Below are 19,881 nucleotides of genomic sequence, written 5' to 3'. Positions count from 1 at the left end.
TACGCTCTTACCGTACACGGCGCTAATCAGAGGCCGAGTCGAGTCGAGTCGAGTCTCAGCTGAACGGATCAAAGCCAAAACAAGGCTTGTACTTTACCTTAGCGTTTGCGAACCAGCGCCACTTTTAAAAGGAATTCACCCTTAAAGGCACCAGCTCAGCATGGAAAGCCAGAAGGTAAGATTAGACAACAAGACGTGATGTTTTAATCTTTAATCCCAGGTTTTGATGGTATATTTTGCTACATGGCTAATGTTACTAGCAGTCTAATGCTGCTGCATTATTCCACATTCACTCTGACTTTGTCTTAATACGCATCGAATCGGGTTGATTTCGGTTTAAACGAATATCTAAGAAACATTTAGCGCTATATTGGAGGAAACTGATGTTTAATTGGCAGCTTGTGTTGTGTGCCAAAGGCCCACCCTAGACTAGTGTCAGACAGCTTGATGGATCAGACCAAACCAGACCAGATGGTTTAAATGTGGACAGCACAGGATTTCATATTTCATTTCAAATGGCAGTGCATTTATGCTGGCTATTCTCTCATCTCTGTTTCTGTCCGTACATCCCTATGCTAGTAAAGGTTATTTGTTGTTGGTTTGATCAGTAGATCATATATAACATTAGATTTAATATTGCAGCGAGTTGCCAGGATGTATAAAATAATGTTTTGAAACATACAGTGCCCAAAAATAGCTGTCTACAAATGGCAGCTCACAAGGTTTTCTTTAGTGTATTGCTCAGTTAATAGCCTAAGTTAACCTCAAAATGCTTATTTTTGTATTCTAGTGATATATTATGTTAAACGAATCCTGTTGTTTCAAACCTTTGTGACTTCTGTGGAACACAAAAGGAGACGTTCTGAAAAATGTCCAAGCTGCTCTTTATTTATTCATTGCAAGCTTGTAGTAATTACAGCTGCCAAGCTCGGAAATAAGTCAAAATCAAGTTTTTGATTTTAAATAGTTTCTTATGCGATGCTTGGAATATAATGCACAATTATTTTTTTTTCTTTTGGAAGTTTAATGTCATTTAAATAGATATTTAAATCGTTATTTTAGGGTTTACAATGTTGTCTCTGGTGCAAATTTGATGCAACTTTATACAAATTTGTGTTTTTTATGCTTTTTTGTATATTTTTAAAACAGTGAGTCTTATCTTAGTTTACAAATTGGCCACATGCTCTTCCATTTTAAGTGTCTCACTGTAACTCTTTTTAATAAATGGAGGAAAAAGTTTAAATTAGGCCTACTTTTTTTGGTAATCAACATTACGCCACTAATGCTGTCGATTGAACTTGTATTGAGCACATAATATTCCTCTCACAGATTTACATTTTGACACATTTACCCTTGTTCTGTGAATCCACGTTATCTGAAAGATTTCCTGCACAGAATTTGCATCTGGTTCTGTTGGTAACACAAGTTTGCAGTTTGACAGTGTCTTCTGTGTGGTGCATTGCTTCATTGCCACTTGACAGTTGACCATTTTCGCTGTCGAAATTTCCCTAACGTAACCGTTGTAAATGTTCCTCCTCTCTGCAGTGGTAGGGTCTTCGTGACTTGAGGTGTGGGAGCGAGGCTGCTCCCTGATTCCCCTCGGTGCTCCCCTGCCCCCCGCCCTCCTGGACGGCCCCGAAATGACCACAGGGGAGTGTTGCCACCTCCCAGGCTCCCTGTGCGACTGCACTGGCAACGCTGCCCTGTCCAAAACCGTGGAGGAGGCTGACAACCGCCAGGCCCAGTACGTCACCCAGGTCACGGCCAAGGATGGACGTCTACTATCTACTGTTATCAAAGCCCTTGGCACCCAGAGGTAGACAAATCTGAACAATATTTTCAGTTTCAAACAATATTTATTCCAGTTGCCTAAAGGCAAAGCTGTTAACTTCCTTCTCTGTTAGCGATCGGCCAATATGTCGGATCTGCCATGAGGGTCAAGACGTGTGCAACAGCGAGGGGCTTCTCTCCCCATGCGACTGCACCGGCACGTTGGGCACGGTCCATAAGAGCTGCCTGGAGAAGTGGCTGTCCTCCTCTAACACCAGCTACTGTGAGCTGTGCCACACTGAGTTTACCATAGAGCGCCGGCCCCGACCCCTCACAGAGGTAACAAATATTAATGCCTTTAGCCTCGTCTGCATGGTTCGGCCCCGCTTTGCTATTGCACATTTACTTGCATGTGCGCTTACATGGCATAATTTCTTATATTTAGGTCAAAGACGAGACATCAGCATCAAATTAAATTTGATTTCATATACATAGAATGCAAAGTAAATGCAAGTTTGTCAACTTTATTGCTTTAAATAACTTTTGTGAAACTAAAATGTCAAAAATGTGGGTGATATAATGTTCCATTGTCATTCAGCGAAACATATTTATGTAAAAATTCAACAAATTAATATAATATATAATAATATATATATTAATTATTCTGTACTTATTAAAATATATAAAAGAAAAAGTGATCATACAAACAAAGATTGGTAAAGATTTAAAATTACAATTAATTTGTTTTAATTAATAATAGTCTTTTAATGTCATCTAATGATTCTGGTTCTAAATATTCCTGACAAGATTTTTTGATATAGACTATTTTTACACTGAATGACATTTTAGTGGGCATCTTCTGTAAATTGTGGTAATAATATATAATGAATATGTTATTAATAATTACAAAGCCCTGCATCTGATTTATATATATTAGCTTAAATGCAATTATTAGAATAACAAGTAGTCAAATGTCAGAAGTTTGGTTTTAGTGATAATAAGTATTGAAAATGTATTTTTTAACTGACAGTCTGCAAGTTTGTACATAAATAAGTTTGTTGCTGTTTGGATGTAGTAAAACAACCACAGATGCAGCAGAAAACATCTGGGTAGGATCATTTTTTTATCCTTGAAATCAGAATTTGTCATGAAATAATGTTTTTTGAGAATCATTCATACATGTGAAAATCAGCTGAGAATTGAGCAAATAGTTGTATCCTGGTTCAGGAAGGTAGAAATCAGTTTTTTTATGATTAAGGGATTATACAAGACCTCTTCACCTTACAAATATTTGTTGAATGCAAAAATGCAATGAAATTCAAATGCTTTTGTATTTGATGCCATAATCATAACTAACAAAAATATTGGATGTCATATTCAAAAATATGATGCTAGGCATTGTTATTATTACTGCTGTCATTATTAATTACATTTTTGTTCTTTTTAATTAATCTATTTTCATCTTTGTTTTATGTCTTGGGTAAACATTTCTCAGTTGAGAAACTATCCAAACAATAGCCTACATTTAAATAAGCTCTTATCTGCGGACCCAATGTTGATAACAAATTAAGTTTAAAAGTGCTTAACGTATTGCTCAAACTGCCCTTTATTAAGAATGTCAACCTTGATGTTTGTTATTGGCCATAACATGTGATTATTAATATTGGGCAAACTGTCTATCTACTTCATCAATAAAAATGACATGATCTCTCAATAGTGGCTCAGGGACCCGGGCCCCCGGAATGAGAAGCGCACCCTCTTCTGTGACATGGTGTGCTTCCTGTTTATAACGCCCCTGGCAGCCATCTCAGGTTGGCTGTGTCTACGGGGTGCACAGGACCACCTGCACTTCAACAGTCGCCTGGAGGCAGTCGGCCTCATCGCTCTGACTATCGCACTCTTCACCATCTATGTCCTCTGGACACTGGTACTGTATTACATTCAATTAAATCCAGATTTATATTTTTATTCTGAAACAGAATGCTTAAATTCATTTTGGGGAATCACACAAAGACTTATCTGAACATGTCTGGGTCATATTTCACCCCAAAAATCAAAAGGAAAAAAATGCTTTGTGTTAAATATGTTTAAAAATCTTGTTTTACTGCAGTGCCATATCTGGTTCTCTTTACTAAAATCTTTACAAAAAACTCATTCTCATTGCTGTAATATCATCATAATTGCATATTTGCCACTCTTATATAATGGATCTTTTGCACCTTATGCACTTTCTGTGGAAGATCTAGGTATTTTTGGCGATTTGCGCAAACAATGTGGTAAAGTTTACTGAAGAAAACATTCGCCTGACAATGAAAATGCCATTATTTACTCATCTTTATGCCACTCCAAACTTGAGTAATGATATTTTAATCGTAGAGCAATCGACCACACGATAGTTTTGTGCAAGAACTAAATGAAAGTGGTAATCTTTCCAGAAGCTCTGAAATCTCATGTGGCTGAAATAATGGCTGAAAATCCTCCTCCCCCCAAAAAATAATGCTTTGTTAATTGTTTTAATCGTGTTTAATAATGTCAGCGCCGATAGCCTAGTGAGCTGTGTGCCGACATGCAATGCCGTTGCATTGCGGGTAATGTAAATAAATCCCATACTCATTACCACAATGCAAAAAAAAAAAAAAAAAAAAAAAAAAGATTCTCATTACCATAATGCAGAAAATTACTATAATTCATAAACTGAAATGTTTTTTTTTTGAGTAAAATGTATACAGACGCGTTTAGCTGTATTCATAAACATTTTTTTATCGTATTGGCGTTTTGTCCAGACGGATCCGGCATTTTGTGAGCGTGAAACCGCTATTTTTTTTTTTTTTTAAACCGGGTCCCAGACTGGATAAATCTGAAAACGACACCTTTGCATTTTTGTATGTACAGCCAATCCGTTGCTGTGTCCCAATTCGCCTACTTATACTATGCCCTAAAAGTATGTACTCTTTTTGTGAAGAAAAAGTACATACTTTTGAGTATATAGCAGAATAGTAGGCGCGCTTTGGGATATACTACTTCGTCATAACTGCTTCTTTAACGGACGCTCTGTCCTGTCACTGTTTAAACTGCCCTGTCAATCATCTTGTCACAGTTAACATCATCCACATTTCGTTTAATTTGATTTCCTACTGTATTGGCGAGAAATAAAGAAGCAAATCGTGTTTGCATAATGATGCATTTCAAAGTTAATGGCCAAACGTATCATTATAAAAGTTCACAGTGTTGCTACAGATGAAATATAATGTGGATAACATTAAATAAATATTTTTTCGTCAGGTTAGACATGGATTATTTATCGCTCAAATCTCTTTCTCTACCTGTCTGTCGGTCGCGTATACCCGCCATGTTTGTAGTTTTTTAACACTTAATGTGTTGTGGGCAATATTAGCCGTTAGAGTGTGCATCGATCTGCACTTCGAATTCTAACCGGAAGTAGTAGACCATCCGGGGATCGTTGACATACTTTTTTAAATATACTATGATTTGGGACATACTAATTCTGTTTTCGAATACTATTTATGACAGATAGTATGCGAATTGGGACGCAGCACGTATATTTTGTGAAACGATGTCATCACCCCACGTCTCGACAACAACATGAACAAACACTGAACGCCACATACAATTACAGCGCCACATGCTTCATAGTTTTTCTTCTCATTTTGGCGGGAAATGTAACCCAGACATATCTTTCATAAAAATCTACCATTTCAATCTCTAGGACCTGGTGCTTAAACCAAAAGTATGAAAAAATTGTCCTTGTTTTGCAGGTCTCATTCCGCTACCACTGTCAGTTGTACTCAGAGTGGAGACGAACCAATCAGAAAGTCCGCTTGCTCATTCCTGACACCAAGGGTGCACACTCTACCCAGCATTCCTTGCTTTCCACAAAGCTGCTGAAAAAGACAGCAGATGAGACCATAGTATGAGAGACGTGGTGCGGGGTAGTGGGGCCCGATCGCGGTGGTATTAGCGTGCTAAAGGTTCTTGACACAGCGCCGTCAACTAGAGCCGTGGCATTTTGGATGCATTCTTTTCTATTTAATCCTTTTTATCTAAATATGTGAGCACTTCATTTATTTTTATTTTTTTTCACAAGTCTCTTTTAATGTTTTTTTGTGCCTTTATACGTGTTGTTTTTATTTATTTGGGGCTTGAACAGTCAGGCTGAGACCCCATACTGTTCAGTATGCATTGTATTTGAAACAAACGGAAATCTAACTTATGTGTATAGACGATTCCTTTTAGCACAGCGGCGAGGGATTATGACTCAAGTACATATGGCTGCTGAAGCTTAAAACCAAACCTTTCTTTCGTTTTCGATGTATTGTATTTCTACTCATCTACCTTCAAGTACTTTCCATCTTAACCCGACGGAGTCACACCTAAGCGAACTTAGTCCTTGTGTCTCCTATACGATTTAATCAAGATATGAATATATACACACTAAGTGAACATGTAAGCTCTAAGCTTCGATCGACATGGGTATTACAGGGCCATTTGTCAGGGCAATGAATTTGGAGGCTGATGTATATCTGCGGACACTCAAGCTCATCTGGAGGCTGGCGAAAAAAAGAGAGTGCAATAACACGCCGCCATTGTCATGATTTTGCTGTGAACACGCCCAGGTTTTCATGCATGCCTATTTCATATTGCAAATCTCATCAAATTGGTGACTGTTCGTGAGTTTCAATTTTGCGTACAGATCAAAGGCTGTTTTTCCGAACTGAATGGTCTCCAAACAACGTAAAACAGCATGCGGTGGTTTTAAAGTCGTAGCACTTTCTGACAACGTAGCCTAGATGTGAGCTGAACAAATGTAGATATGTGTATGCTTTTGGGATGCAAATATGTGGCAACTTTATATGTTGTTGTTGAGTTGTGATAAGTGCAGATGCAAACAGACCTCTACAGTTCATTGTTGAATCATTTTTTTCCTTCGTTTTTTTTAGGTGAGTGTTTAAAGATGAATGTGTATGTGTGTTTACAGTATGCATTTTGTTAGCTCTGGCTCTTTGTGCTGTTTAGTTCGCATCAAATGCCTCAGGTTGAGGATGGCATACTTGGGATTTTGTAGCAGTTTACTTTGTGGAATATGCAGGTCAAGCCGCAGAGGAAGAAGTAATTGTAAAGCTAAACATCATTGCCAGTCCAGTAACGAAACCGTCATCCATGAATAACACTATAGTATTTAAGCAAAGGCGTCTTTTAGCTGTGTGTCATATTGGTGCAAGAAGAATCTGCAGAACACCAAGCATCAGATCTTTTCGTTCCCTACAGTTATGTACTGTCTGAAAGAGTGGAAATGGGATAGGCAGTAATAATTGCACATTTGCCACTCTTAATGTGGACCCTTTTGCGCCTTATACACTCGCTGTGGAAGATCTAGGTCTAGAAAAGATTTGCGCAAACTTTTGGCGGTAAAGTTCACTGAGGGAATTGTTCACCTGACAATGAAAATGGCATTATTTATTCACCCTAATGTCACTTCAAACTTGGCTGCTGTTATTTTAATCATAGAACAATTTTGGTGAATCATTTCCAGACCGCGTACAATGACAATTTGTAGTGACCTTATCTGTCAAGCTTCAAGATCGCAATGAAAGTGGTTCATATGAAACATGCGCCCTTTTACAAATCCATACAATAGTGTTGTGCAAGAACCAGAAAGAGATAAAAGTGGTAATCTTTTACCATACAACAATATCTCACAATTCTGAGAAATTCAGAATTGTGAGATATAACTAGCAATTCTGAGAAGAAAGGTCTGACTTGTGAGGTGTTAACTCGCAATTAAAAAAAGTTAAAATTGTGAGAAAGTTTGTTACTTTTTTTATTTTAAATTCTGTAGCAGAAAAAACAAATTTGCAAGATCCTAAATTCAGAATTCCGAGGGGGGAAAAAAAATGAAAATTGCAAGATGTAAACTAAGAATTCTGAGAATAGTCAAAATTGTGAGATATAAACTCGCAATTGTTAGAAAAAAGTCAGAATTGTGAGTTTTTTTTTTAAATCCCCTATTGGGGAAAAAAACAGCATGTGAGGGTGAATAAATAATGACAGAGTTTTAATTTTGGCTGAACTGTTCTTTTAAGGCTAATAAAATGAGCTACCTAAGATATGTAGGTCCATGAATTCTTTTATTGTAAATTCTGATGCGTTTCAATTGTAAATGTGTAGATAAACTGATGTCTCTGTAATTAAGAAGTGTTGTGTGCTGTAGGTCCAGGGTTCTGTATGTGCGTGCGGAGCAGATAGGCCCACGAATGCCTGGATTATTTGCTGACCACTTGTTTTAAAGGACGCAGCTGAACGCTTGTAGTTCACACGGCAGAGCGGCACTGACGAAGTTCAGCGCCACAAACAAGTGAGTTTGAAGCCAAAAGGTGTTTCTGTAGTTGGATATTCAAACATGCAAAAGGTTTTTCCCTCAAATTCATCCCACCACTCGTCTCCCGTCAGCTAATTTCGCATTGGAGGATGGGAAAAAAAAGGTTTTCCCCTCTAAATGTATTCTTTATTTTAAGGGGAGAAAATTGTGCAATAGATGCACAAACATGATGGCATTATTTGTTAATAATAATTCTTTTGATATTTTTGTAGAGTTTTAGGAATAATCCATTTTCATAATCATCGTCTTTCCTATTGCTCAGTGTTTTTCCAGAAAAAAGTTGCCGAACCATTATTTGAAACCACTAGTGGTGTCAGATCACCAACGACAGGCAACTTTACCAGCTTAATGCTAACTTGAGGAATGCTGTCTCGTTGTTGTGCTTCCACCTGCTTTCTTCACTTTTTGGGCCATTCCTTGGTTATTTTGCAACGTAGGGTAATACATGAGAGTGCAATTTCAAAAATATTACAATGCAATTCTTGCCTATAACCTTAACAATACATGTATGATATATACATAGATGTAGATGTTGTTGCATATGAAGGACTTTAGGAGAGGGACAATGTTGAACTCGTGATTTTATTGTTTATTTTGTGTTTTTAACTTGCAGTGGATGCCAATGAGCTGGCCACAATATGCAACACTGCAAGAGCAGTTCAGCAGCTCAAATGATGATGTTAATAAAACCGAAACCTCTCTGTTCCTCCAGTGCATGCTTTCTTATTTAAATACAATGGCACTTTCACTCATTTAGAATGGAATATATCCGTTGTAAATTTCTGAGGGGGGGGTTTTAACTTTTGTTGCAGTTTCAGAAAAGAAGGCATTTCCAAATCTGAACTTAATTGTACACACAGTTTGTTGATTCAGTTGAAATATCTCTAATTTTGCCAGTGTGTGTTTTAATGTATTCGTATATGTATTATTTTGCTTCTGTTTTGTTTTCATTTATTCATCGAGCACAGGATTTTTATCACTCTGAACTTTTGAAATACTACAATGTTTATGTTGTGCAGTGGCTAAGAGAAAGATGTCTGTAATGTCCTCACCAAAATATGTTGGTGCTTGAAATCAGCCAAGAAAAGTGTGCAAAGCAAATAAAAAAAACGCTCTGGATCTGGTAACTGTGCTGTTGTTCTTTCGAGAGATTTCTGAGAGGTTGCACAATTTCAGAAATAGCTTAAACTCACTCTTTTGGGCAGCAAGCCATTTATTATGAGCTGAAGCTCTGCAGTTTATGGAAGTCTGTTTTCACCACAGAATAAGAAATAAATAAATGAAACTGAGTTTCTTACAAATTCTGACTGAGATCTGAGATAAAAACCCACAATTCTGAAAAGTCAGAGAGCTGTGGGATGTAAACTCGGAATTGCAAGGGAAAATGTCTCAGAATTACAAGAAACAAAGTGAATTGTGACATAAGAAGTCACAATTATATATATTATATATTTTTGTAATTCCCTGGTATGGGCTTTTACAGCATTTTATTATTATTTTAACAGAATTTAAAAAGTCCCATAGGATGTTGAATTAGAACTTATATTTTGTAAAAAAAAGATTTTAAATAAAATCAGCTGAATTGGAATTCAAATAAAGTTAACACAGTCAAGAAGTTTCCCACCAAAGCGTAGTTTCCACTACATATCAAATTATATGTTGTGTTTTATAGCATTCTGTGATGGAAGTGACATTTCAAACATTTTTAGAAAAACCTGGCAACACTTTTCATGCCTATAATTAATAATTAATTAGCCTAATGTATAAAAAACACTGAATGCAATGAAACATTTCTCACATGGTTTGTGTAATTTGACAAAAATACAGCTTGAGTGGAAAACTAATCTGTTCACAAGTGCTATTTTGATATTTGTCTTTGTTTTCTTCACACACCTCAAGACTTCTCTCTGATACTGTCTGAAACATAAATATTATAATGAAAAAAAATATATAATTAGGAGTAAAATGGTTCATTGTGGTGGAAATGGGGGAACAGCCACGTCTTTTTAAAACGAATGTCCTTTGTTTTCAGAATATTTGGCTCTTTGTTTAGAATTTTATTTTTATAGACCCTCAGAAAACAAAAAAATGAAGGCTGAAAACTGTTAGGCTTCTAATAAAAATCAACCTAGTAAAGTCATAATACGATAGTTATAACAACAACTCCTGTGAATCTCAAAGATATCCCATGCTAACTGTTTTTTTCTATTTTTAATTATTATTATTTTTTTATTAATGCTTGAACAAATACCGAACAAAAGCGCCAAGAGTATACAAATAAAATAAATAAATAAAAAGTATATTTTATAAAGTCAACAAATAAATTAAAATAAAATAAAATCCCATGCTAACTGTTTTTTTTTTTTTTTTTAAAGCTCAAAAATCAAGAATATGAAACAGAATAATACAATCATCAACATAAAAATGATAACAATAATAACAAAGTAGAAACAGATAAAGAGCAGGAATCCCATGCTAACTGGTCTCCTGAGAATTTTAAACTAGAATGCGTCACATGTTGTTTCCCATCATGCCTCTCGTCGCTTCCAATATCAGCCTCGCGGTTTCTGTGTCGCCGCCATTTCAGCAGGAGAAGGACAGAAGCAGCGACTGAAGTCTTTTAGCGACGCAACGGGACAACTACACGACTAAGCAGCGACCCTCGTTGTTTTTACGACTTGAAACTCGTTTTATCTGAATCTAGACCTAGTCTGCGTGGTTTAGAAGAGTTTAATCTGAAAACGGAGGAGGACAGCGAACATCTGAAGGCAAAATGTCGTCTGAGGTTAAATCGGAGAAGCCAGAGAAACAAGAACAAGGGTAACACGACAGCTGCGTGCTTTTTATTCCATGTTTTGGTTTTTTATATGCTTAAAACGATAGTAGGTACGGGTTGTTTTGGGTGCGTAATGCATTTTTACTAAGAATAGTTAGGTTGCAGTAAAATGAGCGTGAAAGGACGAACCTGTTTGTTTGGTTCGTGTCTTGAATAAACAAAGAGACGTTGGATTCACAATGAGATGAAACCTCATGCACGGAATGTACCTAATACACAAAATAAAGCACGTAGACGAGATTTGAACGACGCTTTTTGTTACGCAACAGACACCATTGTGTCCTTTGTTTGCTGCGGCATAGTTTGTTGCATGTTTGGTCAGTTTGTTGCCCATTAGAAACGCTTGTTTTAGATGTTAACATCTTACACACAAAAAATGTAAACGCTAGTTTGTTTTTCATTAAAAAAAGTTTTTGTTAAATTGAGTTTATTGTATTTAAAAAAATAACAATTTAACGGTTTGGAACAGTTTCCAAGTTTCGGTAAGTTAGCTGCAAACTCAACCCTGTTAAATTACCCAAGTTATTGTTTGGGGAAAAACTGTTTTGGGAAAGTGTTCCCCCCCCCTCCCTGTAACTACAAAAACATTTGTTCTGGCAAAAGTGACGGTCTAATTTAAAATTTCTACCCCGTTATACGTTATTTTAAAATGAGTTTTATTGCTAGAAAATGGAAAACTTAAAATCAGGGGTTTAAACTGCATTTAGACATCCTAAATTTTGGTAACGGGTTTGAAGAAAATCCAAACCCCAGAGAGCAAGGGTGTCAAACTCAGTTCCTGGAGGGCCACAGCCCTGCACGGTTTAGATATAACCCTAATAAAACAATCTGATCCAGCTAATCTAATCATTTAGGTTTATTTGAAGACTACGGGGTTGAAACTCTGCAGGGCTGCGGCCCTCCAGGAGCTGAGTTTGATGCCCCTGCCATAGGGCAAATAGAGAATCAAACGGAATAATGCATACTTTTTTGTGCACCATTACTGTAGCCGCAAACTCAACCCTGTTACCCAATTTATTGTTAGAAAAGTTCAAAGTACTCTTTTTCTTATATGCCACAAGTTTGAATTTTCTGTAGCCTATGCAAACAATTTGAGTGACTAATTTATGCAACGTTTTCAACCCGATTATACATTCCTAACTTTAGATTAAATTGTATTGCTGTAAAATAGAAAACGTTTTTAAAAATCAGGCTTTTATACTGAGACATCAATTTTAACAGGGTTTAGGAAATGTACACTCCATTGAACATGAATAGAAAATCTTAGAACAGTTAGCCTAAATGTAGTTTTATCTCAAGCTTGATCGCATGCTTTTCTTGCTGTGTGGGAAAACATCGAATTGCAAGTTTTGTTTGTTTTCTCCATCCAGAAATGCGGTGAACGGCAAGTCCAACCATGAGTCGAGAAAGGAGAGGCCCCAGAAGCGTGGTGGCGGGGGCCGGTTTGAACCTTACGGGAACCCCAACAAGAGATACCGCGTGTTTGTCAGCAACATTCCCTATGATGTTAAATGGCAAACTCTGAAAGATCTCATGAAGGAAAAAGGTATGTTTTCGTTATATTTAGTTGTGCATCCTAGGTTAGCTTAGAGCCATGGAGCTGTATTTTTAGTTTTGGGAGTTTCGAAGGTGGCCACCTACTCAGTTGCTTTAGGTCAGAGGATAAACATCCCATCATGGGGAAGTGGTCTGTTGGAAAAGTGTCTTGTCTGTTGTGGAAAATGATTAATAATTCAAGCTTGCTAATGTTGGTGGATGGCACTTTAAAATTGTGCAAATTGCACGTACACATAACACCGAGTCTAATCCATTCATATGAATCTGATGCCATCATTCGGTCTCTTTGGCTTTGGAGAAAGTGTGTAGTTTTCACCCTAACCTGTTGGTTAGTATTTCAGAACAATCTATGAGTGGTCACATTTTTCCCTATCCATGTGTAGCAGCCCCTCCATGCCTAATGATTCGTACGCATGGGAAATTTCATGTGGAATTTGTTGCCTGTAGAATTAAATTGCATTTTCTTTTTTAGGTGAATGCCAGAGTGAATGTTGTTGCAGCTGATCTTCAGTATTGTGCACTTAAAAAATGGATGTGATTGATTTCTGGGGGTACAGGTCTACAGAGTAAAGCAGCTTCTTAAGCTGGTCCTTGTTTTATCTTATGGACAGACGTTCTTGCTGGAGAAATGCCAGGTGGTTCTTCGAGGTAGTTTTTCACAAACAGACTAGACCTGGTTTGGGTTTGCAGTCTCATCTAATTCTATTCTTGAGTGTTCATCCAACTGGACGTGTTGGAGCTGGTTTGGCTAATCGATTAAATTCAAGAGTCCAATTGTTTAGTTGGGAAGCCAAGTTGGTTCCAGGTGGACAAGGTTTTGGTTTCTGTAACTTCAAAACATTTATTTTATAACATAGGTTTAGCTATTTTTATTCAGTAACTTTTTTTATTATTATTATTACTATTTTTTTGCCCTAAAGATATGGTTTAGGTGTGTCGAATGTTTCGGAGGTAGTCGAAGACTTGTTAACCTTACCAGAAAAGGTTCTTTGACGTCCAACAAAGGCCATAGTTGACAATCCATCCAATTTCGATGGCTCGGGAGGTCAAATCCTTTTGGTCAGTCTTGGATGTTGAGGTTCCCAGCAAGGACAGCTTAAGAAGTTTTCCTCAATACACTTTACAGCTTGCTTCTTGTAGACCTGTACCAGAATTTGTGCTGCTGAGGTGCTGGGGGAGGAGGCTCTGGACTCGCAGGCCGAGCTCACTCTCACCGTCCCCCCGTTTGTGTCTGCTCTAAACCCCAATTGTTCTCTCGGCTTCTCTCCCCTTGGTGTGTGTCATCTGGAATCTGATTTGTAGTGGGTGAGGTAACGTACGTGGAACACTTAATGGACGGAGAAGGCAAATCAAGGGTAAGTGCACGAGACGAACCTCCATTTGTCCGCTTGAGTTCTTACATGTACTCTTAGATTTTAATGTGGGATGTTCAGGACTGGGTTGAGAGTTCAAAAAGTGTCGTCTTGGGTGGCATTTGAACAAAAACGGACACCGACTGCGGTTCTGAGTGGAACCGCAGGGATCGTTTCCCAGCTATATAGTAATTCTGGTTCTCGTGTGTTTTAAGAGGTAGCTTTTTTTTTTTTTTTTTTTGCACTGCGAGTCTCATTATTGGACTTCAGGTGGTGTTCAGTAACTAAACATGGCGTCAATGATTTGTTGAGGGACTCAACTAGTGGGATAACAACAGAAATGGAGCCTGAATGAGTAATTGGAACTGAAGGCCGCTTGTGTATTCTGGTCGTCAATTAATCCTGTCAGCCATTTTGAGTTTGAATGTAATTATGTAACTGTTGAACACCACAGAGAAGTATTATATGAATATTCTTTATCAATTTAGTGTGCCTGAAGTATTTTTCCTGAGTCAGTTTTCGGTGATTTCTTGTGGCGCTTGTCTAATTGTCTCTCTCGTTCCTGTTTTGCTTGTTCGTTCATCCTGGCGGGTTTGCTGACTGAACAAAGGGTTGTGCGTAAGTATCATTCAGACCAATGATCACTTATCGTTTGTTGCTTTTGTGCAACTCTTGCTAACTTTTTTTTTCTTTAGGGTGGTTGAGTTCAGAACTGAAGAGCTCATGAAAAAGGCTGTAGAGAAAGTCAACAAACATGTCATGAACGGTCGTCCCCTCAAGGTCAAAGAGGTGAGTGCATCTTGCAGATGAATAACACTGGGTAAATGTAGATAAAATGATCTCCTTTTTTTGGCGGCAGCATTACATTTCTGTACAATTTCAGCTATTTCAACTCATGCCATAAGAACAAAAAAAATCTATATTATATGAATATTAGCTAATTAAGTATTAATTAATTTTAATATCCACTGATATATCATTAATGCAGTTATTTGCATTTTTCAAATTTTTCTCAAGACTATTGGAAACCCTGACTAGATAAGATTGTAAAAATAGTTTTTAAATGTACTTTTATTTGTCCATTAGGTTGTGAGACTTTTTGCAATCATTTAAATTATAAAAAATATTTTTCTATTGGTTTATATAAATGTTAATGTTAAATGATATTAGTGTACCAAGTGTGAAAGAATTGCTCTGTGAATTATTATTTTTTTTTTTTCCTGATTCAGTTTTTTTGTGTTTTTTTTTTACTGTTTTAATGGTTGAATTTTATTAATCAACAAGCATGTCTATTTAATGGTAATCATGAAACTTGCACAATTTAATATGAATTTATTAACAAAATTAGGCCCTGTGAAATGTTTTTTCCCCCTTAAATTCAATTTAATTTTTTTTACAAATTTCAGTGTTTTCCATTAATTTTCTGAATTCCATTTTTAACGGTTAATTAAATTGTAGTAATCAAAAGCATCTTTAATGAATTGATTTTATATATTTTTTTATCATAATATTCACAGTCACCAGTCCATATTGTTTGTACCGACCTACTTTTGATTTATCTAAAATTTTGCAAATTCTTTTACATACTGCTTTATACAGTAAATCCCATTTATGACTGGATTCCACATTTTCTGCATCACGGAAATCATAAGGCCCTACATTTAGTATTAAAATAAATTGTAAAGTTGTGTTATAAAGTAACGAGGCATGATTGTAAAAATAGTGTCTTCAAAAAAACATGTTAAAATCTTGGTGATATTTTACACTGTCAACAAAATCAACATATGTCAGTATTTAATGTTGGATGTATTAAACGTGCCTTTTTTTAAAGTGTCTCCTTGTGCTTCTCTAAGGACCCAGATGGAGTGATTGCCCAGCGTGAAGCTAATCGGGCTCACGGGGGTGGTGGTGGTGGCGGCGGCGGTGGACCCCCAGGCATGGGAGGAGGCATGGGTGGAGGAATGGGGATGGGCCCAGGGCCTGGCGGTCCTTCCATGGTCAACATCCCTCCCAGTCTCATGAACAACCCCAACATCCCCAACGAGATCATCCATGGACTCCAGGCTGGAAAAATCGGAAGCACCATTTTTGTGGCCAATGTAAGACTTTGAATCCATTCTGAAGCCATATGTCCCATATTTTGAAACTTAACCCCTGACTTTTCATATGGCGCATCTCATCACAGCTGGACTACAAGGTTGGATGGAAGAAGCTCAAGGAGGTGTTTGGAATGGCTGGAGCAGTTGTGCGTGCAGATATCCTGGAGGATAAAGATGGGAAGAGCAGGGGAATGGGAACTGTCACATTTGAGATGCCCATCGAGGCTGTTCAAGCAGTCTGTATCCTTCACAGTAGCTTTTGATGTGTGGCCTTGATTAGACTATAGTTGTTTAATGCTACTTAAACTGTGCAATGCTTGACATTTTCCTTAATGGATGTTAGCAATGTTCAACGGGCAGCTCCTCTTCAACAGGGTCATGCACGTCAAACTGGTAAGTAATCACATTGGTTGGAAGCTTGTTTCTGGCTTTAGTGGTACATTGCCAATATGATTTTTAAACTCCTTAAAATTCACTTTACACCTGTCATTGTCTTTTCAGGATGAGAAATCCCTTCCCAAAGGTGACTTTGCACCCCCAGACCATCCTCCAGCGCTTCCTCGTAAGTGATGACTTCATATTAACATTTGCTGTATGGACCTTCAGCCATAAAACTTGCTGTAGGTGGCTAGTTTCTTCTCTAAACCAGTTCCACTGTGTCATGCAGGTGGTCTGAGTGGTGTCGGTCTCGGTCTGGGACCTGGCGGTCAACCCATCGACGCTACCCAGCTCAACCGGGGTGGGATGGGTAACATGGGACCAGGAGGTAACAGCGTGTTGCATGTTGTTTTTTTTGGGAATGTTTTCTCTTGTACGCACTCACTGAACATCACTCCCCTCCCCTCTCCATGAAATCATTTTCTCCATAGGAATGGATGGAATGGGATTTGGTGGCATGGGTAGAATGGGAGGTATGTGGTTCATCTCATCAGCCATACTTATTTTAATTTAATTTTTTTTGGCCTGTTTTGATCCCATCTGGAAAGGACCTGCAGGTGTTACTGGTTTGATTTGCGTGCTGTAGTTCAAGGGTGCTCAGTCCATTTGGATGGGAATTATCCAAAACGTCACTGATCTCCATAAAACTGTGGTGTAATTTTCAAGCAGTGCATTTTTATTTTTCCATATTTTGTGTACTATGAATTGTGAAGTTGTGTAGTACTGTGATTGCAATGAATTATTTTCTTTTTTTTTTTAACGTTACTGCGCTCTAAATTTAGTTGAAGGTTTTATTTTCTAAGTTGCTGCTTTTATTTTATATACAAAATTATCTTTTTTTTTTTTTTTTTTTTTTTTTTTTTAATACTGCTTATTTCACCACCAAAAATTAAAACCTTCAAGGTAACTCTGTTCATCACATTGCTATTTTTATGTACTTTTTTTTGTTTCCTTATTTTATCTACCTTTTTATCTTCAAGGGTTTTTACTGCTTATCTTATCCCTTATTAATTGAATTAAGGTTTTACTTTTTTAATGTTAAAATGCTAATTGTAAAAAATGCTACTTCATTTACTAGGAATAGTTATCTTTTTTTATTTTTTATTTTTTTACTTTTGCTGATTTCATCCACTAAAACCCTGCAAGGTAACACGATTCATCACATTGCTGTTTTTATGTACTGTTTTGAATTGTGAATTCTTCTGTGTGGTGCCAACCCCCCCCCCCAAATATGAATTGAATTCAAATGTTATTGATCTGCAGGGATGGATAATTTTGGAGGTGGTATGAACAACATGGATCGTTTCGGCCCTTCTGGAATGGGAAGAATGAATGGTAAATGTTTTTTTTTTTTTTTTTTTTTTTTTGCTAATAGTTAGGTTTGAAATCTTTTTATTTATTTTTAAAAAAAATTTTAAATTGCAGATATGGATCGTGGAATCGGCGGTGGCTTTGATAGAGATTTTGGTGGCCGTAATGACATGGGTATGTCCCGTAGCAACTTCGGAGACTCATTTGACCGAGGAATGGGTTAGTAATGTTTAACCTCTGCTCCTGTAGTTTTCTTAGTAGTTACATAATGTTAATTTATAACATTATTTTTATTTTTTTCAAATTTAATTACCAGGAAACTCCATGGGAATGGATCGCATGAATTCTGGCATGGACCGGCTTGGCGGTGGCATGGACCGCATGGGAGGACTGGACCGAATGGGAATGGATCGCATGGACCGCATATCTGATCTGGACCGGTTGGGTTCCGGTTTCGACCGAATGGGTACAGGGCTTGACCGACTGGGACCCAGTATGGATCGGCTGGGATCAGGCCTCGACCGTATGAGCTCCAGCGTGGACCGCATGGGCCCTGGTGGGTTCGACCGCTTGGGCCCGTCCAGCATGGATCGCATGAGCGGCGGGATGGACTTTGCCTCTCCTATAGGCATGGACAGGATGAACACGGGCCTCGACCGAATGGGTTCAAACTTCGACCGCATGGGCTCCGGTGGCATGGACCGCTTCCCCTCCTCAGGTCTTGACCGCATGGGTTCCGGCATGGACCGGATGGGCTCTGGTGGCGTCGGTGGGCAGTTCGACAGACCTGCTGATCTGGATCGCGGGAATTTCGGGACTCCTTTCAGTGGGTCTGGACAAGGAGGGCCAGGAACTGGTGGAGTCAATGCCAGGAAGGGCTGCCAGATTTTTGTCAGAAATGTAAGCATTGGATCTTAACTTCCTGTATTAGTAATTTATTTATTTTTTCCTCCATAATGTAATTGTCTATTTTTGCAGCTGCCCTTTGACTTCACTTGGAAGATGTTGAAGGACACTTTCAATTCATGTGGTAAGACACTTTCCCATCAGACTTGTCTTTTAGCGTTTCTTGCTCCGTTTCGTTAATCGATATGGCTTGTTTTCTAATAGGCATTGTGCAGTATGCAGACATAAAGATGGAGAATGGCAAGTCCAAGGGCTGCGGTGTGGTGCGCTTTGACAGTCCTGAGACCGCCGAGCGAGCCTGTCGCACCATGAACGGCTACCGGCTCAACGGGCGAGAGATTGACGTCAGGATTGACAGAAATGCATAATTGTCATCTTTGCCTACTGATTCCTTCCACCCCCTCACTATGCTTTCCAAATTATTTGTCCGTTACATATTTGTATTTGTGCCGAATGGTACACTTTTAGTTTTGCTTATGACTTTTAGAGACCAAATGTTTTTTTTCTCCCCAATTTTGTGATGCTTTCCAAGAAATTGCCTTTGTTAAAGGTTTGCTAATAAATCTCAACATTGAGAACTTAGCAGTGGTGTTGTGTGGTGCTTTTCAGTCATGTTAAGCATTATTTGTTGCCGCTAGTATAACGTATGTGTATACATGTATAGTGGTGACTTTAATAAAGGGTTGGTTTTTTTTTTTTTTTTTTTTTTTGCTACTGTAATTTTTAAAGCTTTATTTACCTTTACAATAAACAAAATATTTTATAGTGTGGGGGTTTTTTTTTTTTCTTTTGTTTTTAAAGGTTAGGTTTTTTTTTTTTTTAATGAATCCAACTGGGTTTCCAATTGTATGGAATCTTAATTTACTTGACTTCATCATCTTGGAAAAAAAACTTGGAAATTCATCAAACAAATTATTAAACCTTCGTATTCTTGTTCATGTTACGGACACGGACTGGTTGGACCGTGCAAACACACAAGTGGAGCGTTAAAACTAAGTCCCAGGGGTTTTGCCGTTGCGGCATGTCAAATACGAAGTAACATTTAATTCACTTCATGATGTTAATGAAATTCTGTATAATCCTGTACAAAATAGCTACTGGGGTAAATCAGTTTGTGCTAGCGTCAAATCCAAAATATGTGGTTTTCAAGTTTTATAACACATCAGAACCAAAGATCATGGTTACTTTTTTATTTATATTCATTTAATTTGTGAT

General features: G+C 37.7%; 2 protein-coding genes across 10 annotated transcripts; both read left to right on the top strand.

Annotated features, from left to right (window-relative positions):
• The first annotated feature begins 8 nt into the window (after positions 1–8).
• LOC306875345 (E3 ubiquitin-protein ligase MARCHF2-like) lies at positions 9–9,292 on the top strand. The gene is made up of 5 exons (XM_079425847.1): positions 9–175; positions 1,546–1,816; positions 1,905–2,109; positions 3,488–3,697; positions 5,547–9,292. The coding sequence occupies exons 2-5, from the start codon at positions 1,641–1,643 to the stop codon at positions 5,703–5,705; spliced, it is 750 nt and encodes a 249-aa protein (XP_079281973.1). The 5' UTR covers positions 9–175; positions 1,546–1,640; the 3' UTR covers positions 5,706–9,292.
• A 1,388-nt stretch (positions 9,293–10,680) lies between these two features.
• On the top strand, positions 10,681–19,434 carry LOC306875569 (heterogeneous nuclear ribonucleoprotein M-like). Of its 9 annotated transcripts, none has more exons than XM_079426239.1 (16): positions 10,719–10,987; positions 12,374–12,549; positions 13,863–13,915; positions 14,523–14,530; positions 14,608–14,701; positions 15,766–16,011; positions 16,098–16,251; positions 16,355–16,404; positions 16,513–16,573; positions 16,679–16,777; positions 16,881–16,922; positions 17,713–17,784; positions 17,875–17,979; positions 18,077–18,660; positions 18,739–18,790; positions 18,871–19,434. In XM_079426239.1, exons 1-16 carry the CDS (start codon positions 10,941–10,943, stop codon positions 19,032–19,034), a joined length of 2,007 nt encoding a protein of 668 aa, XP_079282365.1. In that variant the 5' UTR covers positions 10,719–10,940; the 3' UTR covers positions 19,035–19,434. The 9 variants fall into 9 exon arrangements, with proteins under 9 accessions (XP_079282361.1, XP_079282364.1, XP_079282359.1 ...); XM_079426237.1 differs by lacking the exon at positions 14,523–14,530 and having other exon boundaries at positions 10,745–10,987; positions 13,863–13,919; positions 15,766–15,823; positions 15,890–16,011; XM_079426238.1 differs by lacking the exons at positions 14,523–14,530; positions 16,881–16,922 and having other exon boundaries at positions 10,716–10,987; positions 13,863–13,919; positions 15,766–15,823; positions 15,890–16,011.
• The last annotated feature ends 447 nt before the right edge of the window (positions 19,435–19,881 follow it).

The sequence above is a fragment of the Barbus barbus genome, assembly GCF_936440315.1.
Source record: "Barbus barbus genome assembly, chromosome: 9".
In the NCBI taxonomy this organism is placed as follows: Eukaryota; Metazoa; Chordata; class Actinopteri; order Cypriniformes; family Cyprinidae; genus Barbus; species Barbus barbus.
Note: the sequence above shows the minus strand (reverse complement) of the source record. Positions and strands in the feature narration are given on the sequence as shown.